Source organism: Argopecten irradians, chromosome 7 (genome assembly GCF_041381155.1).
Source record: "Argopecten irradians isolate NY chromosome 7, Ai_NY, whole genome shotgun sequence".
Classification (NCBI taxonomy): domain Eukaryota; kingdom Metazoa; phylum Mollusca; class Bivalvia; order Pectinida; family Pectinidae; genus Argopecten; species Argopecten irradians.
The window spans coordinates 41,386,153-41,399,735 of NC_091140.1; the positions used below are offsets into that span (position 1 = coordinate 41,386,153).

The window sequence follows — 13,583 nt, forward strand, 5'->3', positions numbered from 1 at the left end:
TGTATAAAGCCCATATGTACCCATATGGTATAAAGCCCATATGTACCCATATAATATAAAGTCCATATGTACCCATATGGTATAAAGCCCATATGTACCCATATGGTATAAAGCCCATATGTACCCATATGGTATAAAGGCCCATATGTACCCATATGGTATAAAAACCATATCCCCCCCATATGATATAAAGCCCATATGTACCCATATGCCCCCATATGATATAAAGCCATTGTATCAGTTCAGGGCAATAAACCCACACCTTTATTTGGAGAGTCATAATTCTAAAATCAATTACAGCCTCACCATGGAAACAGCAATTTCTATATATACAGGTCAAAGAGTACAATGTATACTTTTTTACATCAAAAGGCATGAATTATATATCATCAAAAGTACCTTCATTATTCATACAATTTTTTTTGTTATATTCAAATAAACCAGTATCAATAAAAACTATTTTTATAGAGACAATTTGTACAAAACACTTTGGAATTCCTTCTATTATCTATATACATTTACTTAGCTTATGATACTATAACAATATAGCAAATGCAATGAAAAAATTTACACAAATTCATGTTCACAAGATTTCAAAGAATCTCATGATCACTGAAGGCTAATATAACATTTCTAAATCTTTCTAACCCATCCACCCCCTAGAAATTCATAATGAACTAAGCCAGTCTTAGATTAAGAAGAGTTCAAATGTGTCTTAAGGGGTTCCAGAATTAATTAAAACAAAAGCCTTCTGCTTATGTAATGAATTAACCGATACTGTCTATGGGGTAATGTTTAACATGATCACTCCAATAAATTGATTCATCAATTTTAACATGTTATACATAGGTTTCATTTGAAAAATGCATGGTAAAAATAAAACAAAGCACCAATATGATATAGCTCTGTATAGCTCTTTAGGGAATTAACAAATTAGCATGTCTATTCAAAATCAATAGTGGTTCCATGCGACAAGCTGAAGTGTTGATATAGAAGCTTGTGTACTGAAATTTTTTTTTTGAAAATTGAAACTGTCATGGCTTTGTGCTGTGACAGTATAAATGAATACTGAATTTCACTCGCTAATGTCAGAAACGGATCAAAATGCCACCAAATTTGCATGACAATGACAAATATACATTGGCTTTACTGATCAATATCATGGTTTGAGTTCTATGAATTTCCAGGGCTTTTTTACACTTACTTGGAAAGGAGCCTTTTCAACCACTCATTTTGGGCATGAAATAGTAAAGATTTGGAAGGCAGTTTTAGGAATAAACGTTTTGGGGATGAGACCTCTGGTGGACAAGGTGTTCCTACTAGACAGAAAACTATTTACAAGATGTTTTGATCATTACTCAATAGCATGAAAATATTAAAGCTTATTTGGAACTTTACTTCAAATAAAATTAAATATAGTGGCATGAAAATATGGAATCTAATCAAAACTTGATATAAGGTCAAAATTTTGACTTTTCCTTATTTTCACTTTATATTTATACATGTAAGTTTAATTTCACTCAGGTCCTCTCATGCCAACAACTGGGACTCCTTTGCGAGTTAAATTGCGACAGTGTGACTTAAAAGAACTGCTTCCAGAATTTCTTCCCAAGCAACTGGCACCAATGTATCACGGAGTTGATATTCTTCATTGTAACCTCATTAATTATCACCCCCTGAAATTTTATAATGCACCCTTCCAACATTGGAACTAGGAGAATCCATTTAAGTCTACAGGGGTGAATGTTGTAATGTTGTACTTACTGTTGTAATCTCATTGATTATCACCCCCCCCCCCCCCCGAAATTTTATAATGCACCCTTCCAACCATGGAACAAGAGGAATCCATATAAGTCTACAGGGGTGAATGTTGTAACATTGTACTTACTGTTCTTGAAAATCCAGCCATGGTGGATCTAATCTTATAGATGAACTTTTAAATAAGATATCCTCTGGACTGAAACGATAGAAAAACAAAACATTGAATACATCAACACAAACAGCAAGAATCAAAAGAGGTTATGCTGATTTCAAGATGCAAAAACATTGCAGGTAAAGTATGATTTATCATCGATTAGTCCAACCTTCTGGTGATTGTGACTTCATATTTTGACATGATTTAAGTGACATCATTAAATATTATGGGAAGGTGTGACAATTCAATGGTAAATCATACTTTACCCACCTTGAGTTGGAATCTCAGAAACCTGTCTTGGTAAAATATGCCAGCTAGAGACTTGTTACATTAAAATGCTTTACCATCAACAGATCAGCTTAATCGATAATTAATTTACTCAAGTACCTTGTATCTTGTCTCTCTAGTTCACATCTTTTATACATGAAATGAGCTTTTAATTTGCTTTTTGGTGCGTGCATAATCAGCAGTTCATTTCATATGGGGCAAATTTAAAGTGTCAAGGAATTTCGTTGTGACACATTATTAAACTAATTAACAATTATGAAAGTAATTAACGAATCTCTAGGGACCAACAAAACAAACTTCATTATAAACGTAGTTCGTTATACACTTATCACAGATATATTTTAGAAATATTCAGGGGGAATGAAAATTACTAAATAATAACCATGTGTATTTCTCATATGACATGTTAAGTATTTGAATTACTGACATCTCCTGACTCTTGGTGCAAACTCAATACACAAATCTGGTTCAACTTTATTTAAATTAGGATATATAAGACTAAATAAGGAGAAGGAAGGTCATATAACAAAAGACATATTCCATGCCTAGAGTTTGTAAAATGTCCTTCCCCTAAAACTTCAGCACAAGTTGACCCTAGATATCCCTAGAAATGTACACAGATCCACTATTTTTCAGCTATAATTTTTTCTACCACTTTATAAGGATGCTATCATGATCACCAACCATGAAAAATAAAAATCTCTGTTGCCATAAGTAGGTCAACTATTTATAGCCTTGGGGACACTGTAATGTATACAAACATCTAGATCTGCACAACCAGGTTATAAACCTGTGTACATATGTACAGTACGAAGCTGTAAAAACATTCGAAAAACTCACTCAAGTAGAATTTCAATAACAAGTTATCTCATTGTTGGAGATATACCCTATTAAGTTTTATATACCATTTAGACACGTTAGGCGTTAGACATTGCCGGCGATGGTGTGTGTTATTTGAAATACCTGTAAACAACTCCAGATATATGACAAGTATATATATATACACGCACTAAAAATATGTCATCGCTATGTATACAATATTGCACCTCCTGAGGGGACCATCTAGAATCTACAAGGTCACAGATTATGATGAAAGGTCATAATTAATGACCAGCCAGGGTTACCTAAGGTCATATACTAGACCTGAAGATGGCTGAATGACTGATCAGAATTCCCAGAGAAAAACCATTACCCAACAACAACTATATATACCTAGCAACTGCCCACTATTGTTCCTGAAACCTTGGCCCAGATCTAGGGGTACCATTTGAGGTATACCTATTAAGAAAGAATTTATCTGGAACATTTTAATTTTAAAATTTCAATGATTGAAACAGTTTCATTACTACAGTTGTATTTTACCTTAAAAAGCTGATTTTTACATGTTTCTGTTGAGGAACACACCAAATCTATATATATCAGACCATTAGAAACCAAATAAGGAAGTCCTGACCGAAAAGAGACCAAACGTTTCTAGAATGTTTTCATTGCATACAAACACCAGCAGATAAATATTTATTTAAGCTTATAATTACTAGACCAGGAAGCAGGGAACACAATCGACACTTCACTGTTAGTACCAACAGGAAGCCACGCCAGGATGCACTCTTTATCAACGTTCAAAATATATCAGGATCGTAAGCCTTGTTCACTATCCAAATACACTAAACTTTCGGAACTCGAATACAATTTGGAGCCAATATCGACGATGAGATGGTTTTTATCCCCCCCATAAACATTAGCTTATGTCTGATAGATCTAAAAAAGCTTATTAAGATTTCCCAAATTTTGAACTGCATCATGATATTGCATGTCACATGTACATGTAATTATTATATTAATAACTGCATATTAATGTACAATTATTGAAATAAATTGTATTGAAATGCTGTATGAATAAGCTCAATTTCACCAAAGCTGGCAGACAAGTATTTTGAATTCAATCATAAGCCTATGGTTTAAAATTTAAAAAGACAGGAGGCGTATGAATGGTAAGACCATAATTTAAACATTCAACAGCAGGTATTTGATCAGAAAAGTTATAATTCTGTCAGACTTTCGCTACCAGTATAAATTCAGCATTGATTAGTTTGCACATTGAAGAATTTAGACATGCTTATGATTTATAAGTTTATTCATTACACCAAACTCAGATGTTGTATGTATTCATTTTCAAATATGTAGATAATATAACTTAAGCATTTGATAAATTGCAGTTACTGGGTTATATTGCATCAGTTGGATTATACAAATAAGACTATAAAGCTACCTAGCAATATGAATATAAGCTAGCCCTTAATGAGAAAATGTAATTACTGGAAACGTCACTAAAATTCTCGGAATGAGCTAAATCGTACATGAAACTCTTAATACTTTTACCCTTAATTGATAATTGTTCCTTCAACAACAACAATAGAAATTGATATCCGGGTACAATTTACTAAATAATTCTAAATTTCAATACACCTGTAATTTTCCTATATATTTAAGTTCAGATCAATTCTATATTCCAATACCACTGTAATTAACATTCTTTAAGTTCAAAGCCTGTGCAGAGAACTTTTTAATTTATAAAATATGTACAACATATGCACCATGAAATTTTAACAATGTACATCTACCTTTGTAAAATTACAGCAATATATTATAATTTATTGTTTTCATTCAACTTAGCAATCATTGCATACAACATATTTATTCAGTAGGGTGTCGGTAAAAACAGGAATGTATTGTCTTTAATAGTCGAGCTGAACAGACTATAAATTGTACAAAAGCATTCATCCGGAATGTAAAACCACTTGGCGTGCTATTGAAACGACAAACTGGGACCCTAGATCAAGGTTGGTTGGTCGTAGTCACCAAAAGATTATGAAAAAAATAAAAATCGCTCGAGTGTGACACCGTCTAACCTACATATACCCGATACACAGTATCTAAAGGAGATGTATTATGAATGAGCTCGCAGATCAATAGCACTACCGGCCAGGCACATCCAGGGACAATTCTGTGGATTCTACAACCTGCCGTCGTTGTCAGAGCTATAAGGTTGTGTGGCATCATCCGCTACGATGGTGTCACAACGGTTCGCGAAACCAACCCGATTACATTAGCAACAATACACTATCCAGCTTTGTACAGAGCTTGATCATTTCCTCCGGGACCAAAGCGCAAAGATGACAGCCGACTGACCATAGCACATGATTATCACAAATTTAGCCACATTTCACAGCAACCTAACATAATATTATAAATCTAATAAAGGACATTTCTAATCGATCTAACACAATGTCATAAATCTAAGCAAAATCTCTAGACACCCTAATCTAAAAAATTTTTATTATAAATCTAAGCATATTTCTAGATGACCCAACATAATGAAATGACTCAGAACATTCTTTGACAATCTAGCAAATATATTTACAATATCACAAAATTAGACACATTTCCCAGCAACCAATAAACTCAACACAACACATCTAGGTATATGTTTGACCCAATCACCCCTATAAATGCATTTAGATTCTTCCTGCTCAAAGACTGGAACAGTCCATTGTGGAATTTCAGGGTTGAATCATGAGTTAATATAAAGACTTATTAAAAGATCTGCACCATAAAACAAGAAATAATAAGCTATTTCTTTTCCATATCTAACTATCTTTATTTCTACACAGCAATATTAAAATGCCACCATATTTTACACCTCACAAAACCTATAAATGAAGACTAATTTGTAATGAAAGCTTGCTACAAAATATTATTTTGCTTACAAAAACACATTGAAGCCATATAAAATATAACTTGGAAAACAGGTTTGCCCAGTATTTGCTTCAGACAGGAAATATCTATTTCAAGGTTTAAAACATCTATATTCATATAAAGAAAAGCTATATGTAATTGACTATATAATTATACTTAATTATGTCAAAATTACAAATAATTAAATTGACTATTGTAAACATTTGATCATCTGAAACAATCACAATGAGACTGTTATTAACATATGTGCTTCATATATTTAAAAAAAAAATCACATTCAAAACAGAAATCGTATAACCCTTTAAGACAAAAATGAACCCTTCTACTTCTATAATAAGGTTAGAACATGTACAGTTCATTACGGAAATAGAGGGATGAGAGACCATTCACCTGGTACCAGTAACCTTATAATTACAGCTTATTTCAAGATGTTTATATATATTAATCTAATTATATGCAGACTATTCTGTTAATCTATTGAATAAAAATTTGAGTATGCCAAATTAAAGAAAAATTTAAAGCAATTTTCAGAGATTATGTATACGTACCATCATTTTTATTATATATATATATCTATACCAGTGCATATAATCTAATAACCATGTCCTGACAGCCTTCATAATTCGAAAAGTCGTTGACTTTTATTTAATAGGTATATATATATATATAGATATCAATCAGGTAATAGCTAAATTAAGATTCCTCGCATTGATCAATTATTTATAAGAACATTAGTACTGTTGGCTAGTATACCAATTAGCAGCATAATGTACAAATAAATATAAACTATAAAATTGCAGGTTATTGGTTGTAATACTGGCCATAAATATGACAGGAAAACTTTCTAATAAATCTAAATTACATTACAAATTCTACCAAATTAATACTACATTTATAATTCATCTTTTATAAACAAATAGCATACTCCCAAGGCCGTTGCATGGAAGCATCCGTAGCAAAGTGCCAAATATATCTAAATTCAAAGGACCAATCATGTCACCTTGATTTATACCCAGGATTGTTTATTAAAACCATCAAATATTGTTTATCTGAGACCATGTTATTTCAGTCAATACTAACATACATGCAATCATCATTGCAAATCATTTATAGGTGACTATATACGGGTATAAAAAAATATATGAACATAAAATATGTGTAATATTTAAACAGTCTATGATCCGAACATAAATCCACGCTTGTTTGACCTTTGACCTTTGAGGTTACAGTGATGTCGACATAGTAATGTAATGAGACTGCACTGCACATGTGCTTACAAACAGTTGATATTGAGACATCAAAACAATGTGGGTCAAGTACGATTTTCTATCAATTTGTCCCACCTTTCTGGTGAATATGACGTCACATAAATATATATATTCTGATGTAATTTTTGTGATATCATTATAACTGGAAAGTAGGACTTATCGACAATAAATTGTGGTACTTTACCCATGTCTTTTTGGTATAATGTATATTGAAACCTCTGCATCGGGATGATGCAAATAGGTTGCAAGTTTCATTAAAATATACTTTACCATTTAGAAGAGTAACAGCATAATATCTTAGAACCATATTCTGGAGCACCATTTATCGAAAAACTCATCATTACAAATAACAGCTAGCAACGTCCTCACTGTTCTCTCTTATTTATGTAAAGATCTTTTGAAAGATTTTAAAAATGTTGATCCTATTTCGCACTTGAAAGCAGCTCACATGAATCAAATTGAAATTCCTCTTTTCAAGGTATACTTCAAACCTTGGTGTCTAAAGAGCACAAGTCATTTCCACATGTACACTTATATTGATATATCTAAGCCATAAATTATCTGAAAACCTAGCGTTGGTTATATACATCATTGGACATTTCGTTGAACTTCCGAAGAGTTAGACAAGTCATCAAAGCAAAATAGATCTTTTACTATTAAAGGCCCATGACCTTTCCGGAGCAAAATATAAAGGTTTCCTAAAAAACATTAATAACATCAGAAAATGCATACCGATGACCTAAAATAAGGTTACGACACCAAACATATGCAAGATTTCCTGCGTAATATATGAAAACAGTGGAGAGTCGATTCGCTGTTTTGCCGTCTGGCGCAGTGATAGTCAACTACCGCGTTGTATGTAGGACGTCGGCGGGAAACATAATACGACCCGCGTTATGAAAATAAACATTTTATTTATTTTAATCAAATCGTTCAAAAGGTGATGATAAATGTAGTATTAACGGTAAGTTAATAACTTTTAAGACTCTAAAAAAATATCGATCTTGTTTTACATTCCCATTTTAAAAATTAAAAGCCGTTACGGAAAGGTAGCGGGCCTTTAAGATATATCAATTGTAAAGTGTATATACAACACTGAAAGAATCAAATTAAACTAGGAAGGTACATGTTTAAGGTTTCAGGATATATAGAAAACTCTTGAAAGAAATCATAGCCAAACAAAATCAGTTTTAATAAACAAAGAAATACTGGTAAATACTGGCATGCTTCACTTTCTTTGACGTATTCAGATTATTTCAGTCAAACCTAGTTTCACTTTTACTCATAAGTTTAAAGTATTTTGTTACTTACAAACAAAATTTGCACTATATGCACTATATATATAATTAACTTGGATACTCAAACAAATGTTGTGCTATATGGTCCCGTGCACTTTCTGTTAACAGGGTTAACTGTACTTTATTTGCCCAAACATTTAATTAAATAATCAATATTTTCAAATAAACATTTAATTTTTTTTTTTTTTTTTTTTTTTAAATTTCATATAATTACGTTCTACGGTGCATTTTTCTTGTGCTTATATATAACTGAAATCTATTCTTTAAATGAAATATTTCTATGTCAACAATAATTGAATATTCTATAACCAATACCACAAAGATAAACAAATTTTTAATTGTTTGCCCACAGCATCAATAGAGTTATTGAGCTTTAAATAAATAACAGACTGGATCAATAACAGACGAAGCTTGGGATTTATAATGAGACGGTACAATTGACGACCTTCACTAGCTGGAATACATGTTATATACATCATTCAACATTAACAAGATTCGGGCATATTACAGCAATCACCCGATGCATCCAGTCGCTAACGACATAAACCATCGTTAATTAGGAATGGCGTTGAATGAATTTTGCGTTATGAAGCAGAAGTGTCGAAAATTCTATTCCAATTACCGCTAAGCAATGTATGCACAGGTGAAGTTCTACCTGACCAAATATTGGAGGCTGCACTAGTGGAGATAGATGGCCTATGTATTGATTATCCTGCATATATAATGAACAGATTCCAACAAGTTTTGCCTGACAAGTAAATGCTAGGGTTTAATGCACAGGTGTAATGGCGATTCAGAAGGCCATGTGTACAGGCTAGGGCTAATATCACATTAGCATATATTTGTTATATGTGTGACCACCAATGAAATTCAAGGTTAACAGGTTTAAACGAACATGACAGCTTTAGCATAAAATCTACTTGTATAATGATCTACTATATGAATGCCATTCATCAAATGCCTTTTATGTACATTGTAACCTGCCTTTGTATAAAGACCACCTGCTTAAAGTGAACAGTCAGGCAAGGATGGCTAAAGTCGGTAAAAATGGTGTGAATGTATCCAGTATAATTTCTTATGAAATGGAAAAATAAAATCTCTCATCAAAATCTGTCTGCGTACGAAGAAATTAATTTAAAGTATGGAAATTCTAAAACGTCCTCCCGGCTCACTATGTCCGTGGTTACATTTCCACGCAGCCTCACTTTCAATGCTTTCAACTTTTCTTTACTTTAATGGTCAGAACTGGGAAACTAAGCAGAACTTGACCGTCGTATTAATATGTGAGAACTTTTGGAAGGCCAATGAACGCATTTAGACTGGTATTCTTTGCCCGACTATTCACTTTAATAAGACCACATTTTAAATAAATTGCAATACATACATTTTTTCCTTGTCTCTTAATGGATGGTCTTTATAGAGAGGTTTGACTTTAAACATTTGTTTTTGAAAAGGTCAAGGTCATCCACTTAAGAACATAGAATATCAGTAGTAAACAAGCAGGCTACTTAATATAAGATCTAGATCTCCGGGACTTTGTAACTATTTGTCATTTACAAATCATTAGTATAATTGAATTGTGTTCATTGTAGTATAGTCTGCAGCCTTAGTAAAGGAATAAATGCCATAAATTTGAACAAACTAATGGTAGCACTTCACCCCAGCATATTGCAGCCAACATAGAATATTTAATATACAGAATTCTACAGACAATAAGCTTAAGCCTTCACTTGTCAATAAGTCCCCTCCCCTTTATACAGCGGGTTTTACAAGGGGGTACATATCAATGTTATATTTAAGCATTGTATGTCTTTCAGTTGGCATTCATAGCCAATATGAATGCAAACTGGACAGACGCAAATTCCATGAAACACGCTATTGTTTCATGTTGGATTTGCCTCTGACCAGTTGCCATTCGTTTTGGCTATGAATGCCAACTGAAAGAAGTTCAATACTTATATCTATATTTGGTTACAATTTTATGTTGAAATACCAAGGGATTTTGCATCTATAATGAATTAATCATTTGTTATCATCAAGAACAGCCATTTGAACAGCCATCTTCTGTGATCGCTGGTACGACCATTGTGACGTCACAATGATAATGACGTCATAAAAAGTGATTGAAGTTCATAGTCTATACGACTGCAAACTGCACTTGGTAAGGTTACATAGTGGGACTACAGTGAAAATGTAAATATATCAGCATCAATGTCAATTTTGTGAAGAACCAAAGTTGCTAAAATGTAAAGTTCACACCAATGAAGGACAAGGAATGACAAATTATGCATGAATGCAAAAATCTCACGAGTTATAGGTATACATAAAGGTGAGCTAAAACTTGTAAAATATTTTGCATGTGAATAATAGGGCATATAGCTTAACTTACAGTAATGTTCAACCAGTGATCATGAGCTAAGGGAAAGATTTACTGATCCTGAAACACCTACTAAGTAACTGTATGACCTTAATTTATTCCTGTCTACTTAAATGGATATTATAATATCAGAGTAAATCCTGTGGAGCTGAAAGAGAAGCTATGAATGCACACCACAGGAAATCTGATATAAATTAATGGAGTTAAAAAAAATATGAAGACACTCACCTATCATGTAAATGACCTGGTTTTACCTGAAAACGAAAATCAAAGACAGTCTAAAAATAGAAATTCCTCTGTTTAACAATAGAGCTATATATAGATATTGTGATAAAATCCTATCAAAACAGTCCTACGATGTATTGTCCTGTCTATTTCTAAAGATACTCCACCGCTGACAAATGGTATTTTTTCACTATCAAAAACAGAAGCAGACAATTTAGTATTTTTCTTCAGTTACAAAAGTTACTTACTTTACACCATTACCACTATTGAAAAGTTTGAGCTTCTAAGTTTACTTCAAGTTAAAACTATGAAAGATAATTAATTGCATCCCGAAAAAATTCCGTGGCACTATTTCCTATATGGAATGAAGTACTGATTGTGCATGCATCAGAGGCGATATAAATTATTTAATATTATTTTTTGTGTTAATTAGGCATAAATAGACACGAATCAACACCAATTATTGTTCAAATGATAAATATCATTTATGCTCTGTTGGTAGTGGAGCATCTTTAAAGCTTCAATTGTAATATATCCATAATATGATCCACTTTGATATGATACAATAACATCAATTCTGTATTCTATTTCAAATACGTTTGATAAATGTATAAAGCTTTATGTTTGGGACCTACAAACATTCTGAGTCAAAATAACATTGACCATTAATAGGAATATGTATTGTACCCAACAAAACAAGCCACAAGATACATAATCTTGTTGAAAACACTTCCATCATCTTAATATTTACATATCTTTTATTTGAATCATAAAACACAGATTTATAAGCATATGCATCAGTGTTTGCATTGACGCCGTCTCCATATCCTTTTTAATTAAGCATATAGACTGAATATTTTTTTTTGCCGCAAGTCCAATTAACTTACCCAGAAGGACACCATTTTATCTGAAAAGGACCCCAATTAGGGAGCACCCAACTCAAACCTCACACATGCAAATTAATTACTTTGGTGACATGAAAGAAAAGACAGTATTTTTTATTTTGCAGCATCTACTGCTAAAAAAGTACATTTTAAGTACTTTTAATGGGTATCTAAGGTATACCTTAGGTAATTTTTTGGTAAGAAAAAAAAAGAGGGAGAACGATGAGGAGTACACATATAGGTACATTTTAGGCATGTTCTGTGTTTAGGCACAATTTAGGTATATTCCGAATTTGCATATTACTGAGTTATCTGCACTTGCAAGTATATTGATTGTGATGTCATGTGTTTTCAACTGTAACGTCATATGTTTCGGAGAAAACAACGTGAATTGCGCTCACAAAATAATAGCGTAACAATCGATACCTACATGCAAGGGAGCTAACTCTGTAATATACAAAGACGGAATACTTCAAAGTACCTCGTTTATATATGTAGCTGAACCATTTTTGCTCTGATAAGGGATAAGAAATATTGTTGTGCTAATATGTCTATAAGTATAGCTCTCAAGGATATCACAAACATCCATACGGTACCGGAATGGTATCTAGGTATACTTACATCTAAAGGAATGCCATTCAAGTCTCTTGTTCCACCAATATAAGTTAGGTGGTTGTCTGTCTGTATAAATGCTGCAAGAAAAAATAACACCACAAATTCAGCAATCTTTTGTTTGTTTAATCTAACTTCCATAGTCAATTATATGTAGGAATCTGCTGGGCTTAAATGGTGAAGAAAATTTTGAGTGCACGGAAAAAATCCACCTTTATCTACCTGAAGTGCTCAGATTTGACAACTACCGGTGTAGCATGGTATTTTGAATCATGGTTGGTATATTGACCCCATTATGGTGAGGGGGTCAAAATATCATGGCCATCGTGAAATGATCCCCTCCCCTTCCCCATTCCAGTAAATTCTTTTTAACTGATATATAACTGCCTTAACCTACAATAAAATCATATATATTATGATTTCAATTGATATTAAGTTTCATTTACAATCCTAATGACTATGAGAACTTAAATTTAGACCTTAAAAGGGGAGGGGGGTCAAAATACCATAGCCATGATGAAATGACCCCCCCCCCCCTTCCCCATTCCAGTAAATTCTTTTCAACTGACATATAACTGCCTTAAGCTACAATAAAATCATATATATTATGATTTCAATTGATATCAAGTATCATTTACAAAACCTAATGACTATGAGAACTTTGGCCATGGTGAAAGTGTTTTCATTATAAATTGTGAATTCCTATCCTAAACACCACACAAGTAACATCATTTCAATTGAAAGTAAGTGTCAAGTATCTGTTATGGACCAGAAATGCCTTTTAAAAACTAAAAATACAAACTTAAACTTAATTAAAACAGGCGGCAATATCAATGGGGAAAACTAGATCAAAAGTTTAGCTATATTTTGCTAGGTGGTTGTAGGATTTTTTATCAAAATTGTCTTTCTATTGTCACATTATTCAAAATATAATGGTCAATTGAGTTATAAAAAGACCTT

At 32.6% G+C, this 13,583-nt stretch overlaps 1 protein-coding gene across 2 annotated transcripts in view; it reads right to left on the bottom strand.

Moving 5' to 3' along the window:
* The window catches only part of LOC138328457 (transmembrane protein 131-like), a 51,873-nt gene that overhangs the window by 36,504 nt on the left and 1,786 nt on the right, over positions 1 to 13,583 (bottom strand). For both annotated transcript variants that reach the window (XM_069275263.1, XM_069275264.1), the window contains exons 2-4: positions 12,633 to 12,703; positions 11,131 to 11,156; positions 1,889 to 1,957 (exon numbers count right to left, since the gene is read on the bottom strand). In XM_069275263.1, coding sequence (XP_069131364.1) covers positions 1,889 to 1,957; positions 11,131 to 11,156; positions 12,633 to 12,703 — 166 coding nt within the window. The remainder of the gene's footprint in view (positions 1 to 1,888; positions 1,958 to 11,130; positions 11,157 to 12,632; positions 12,704 to 13,583) is intronic.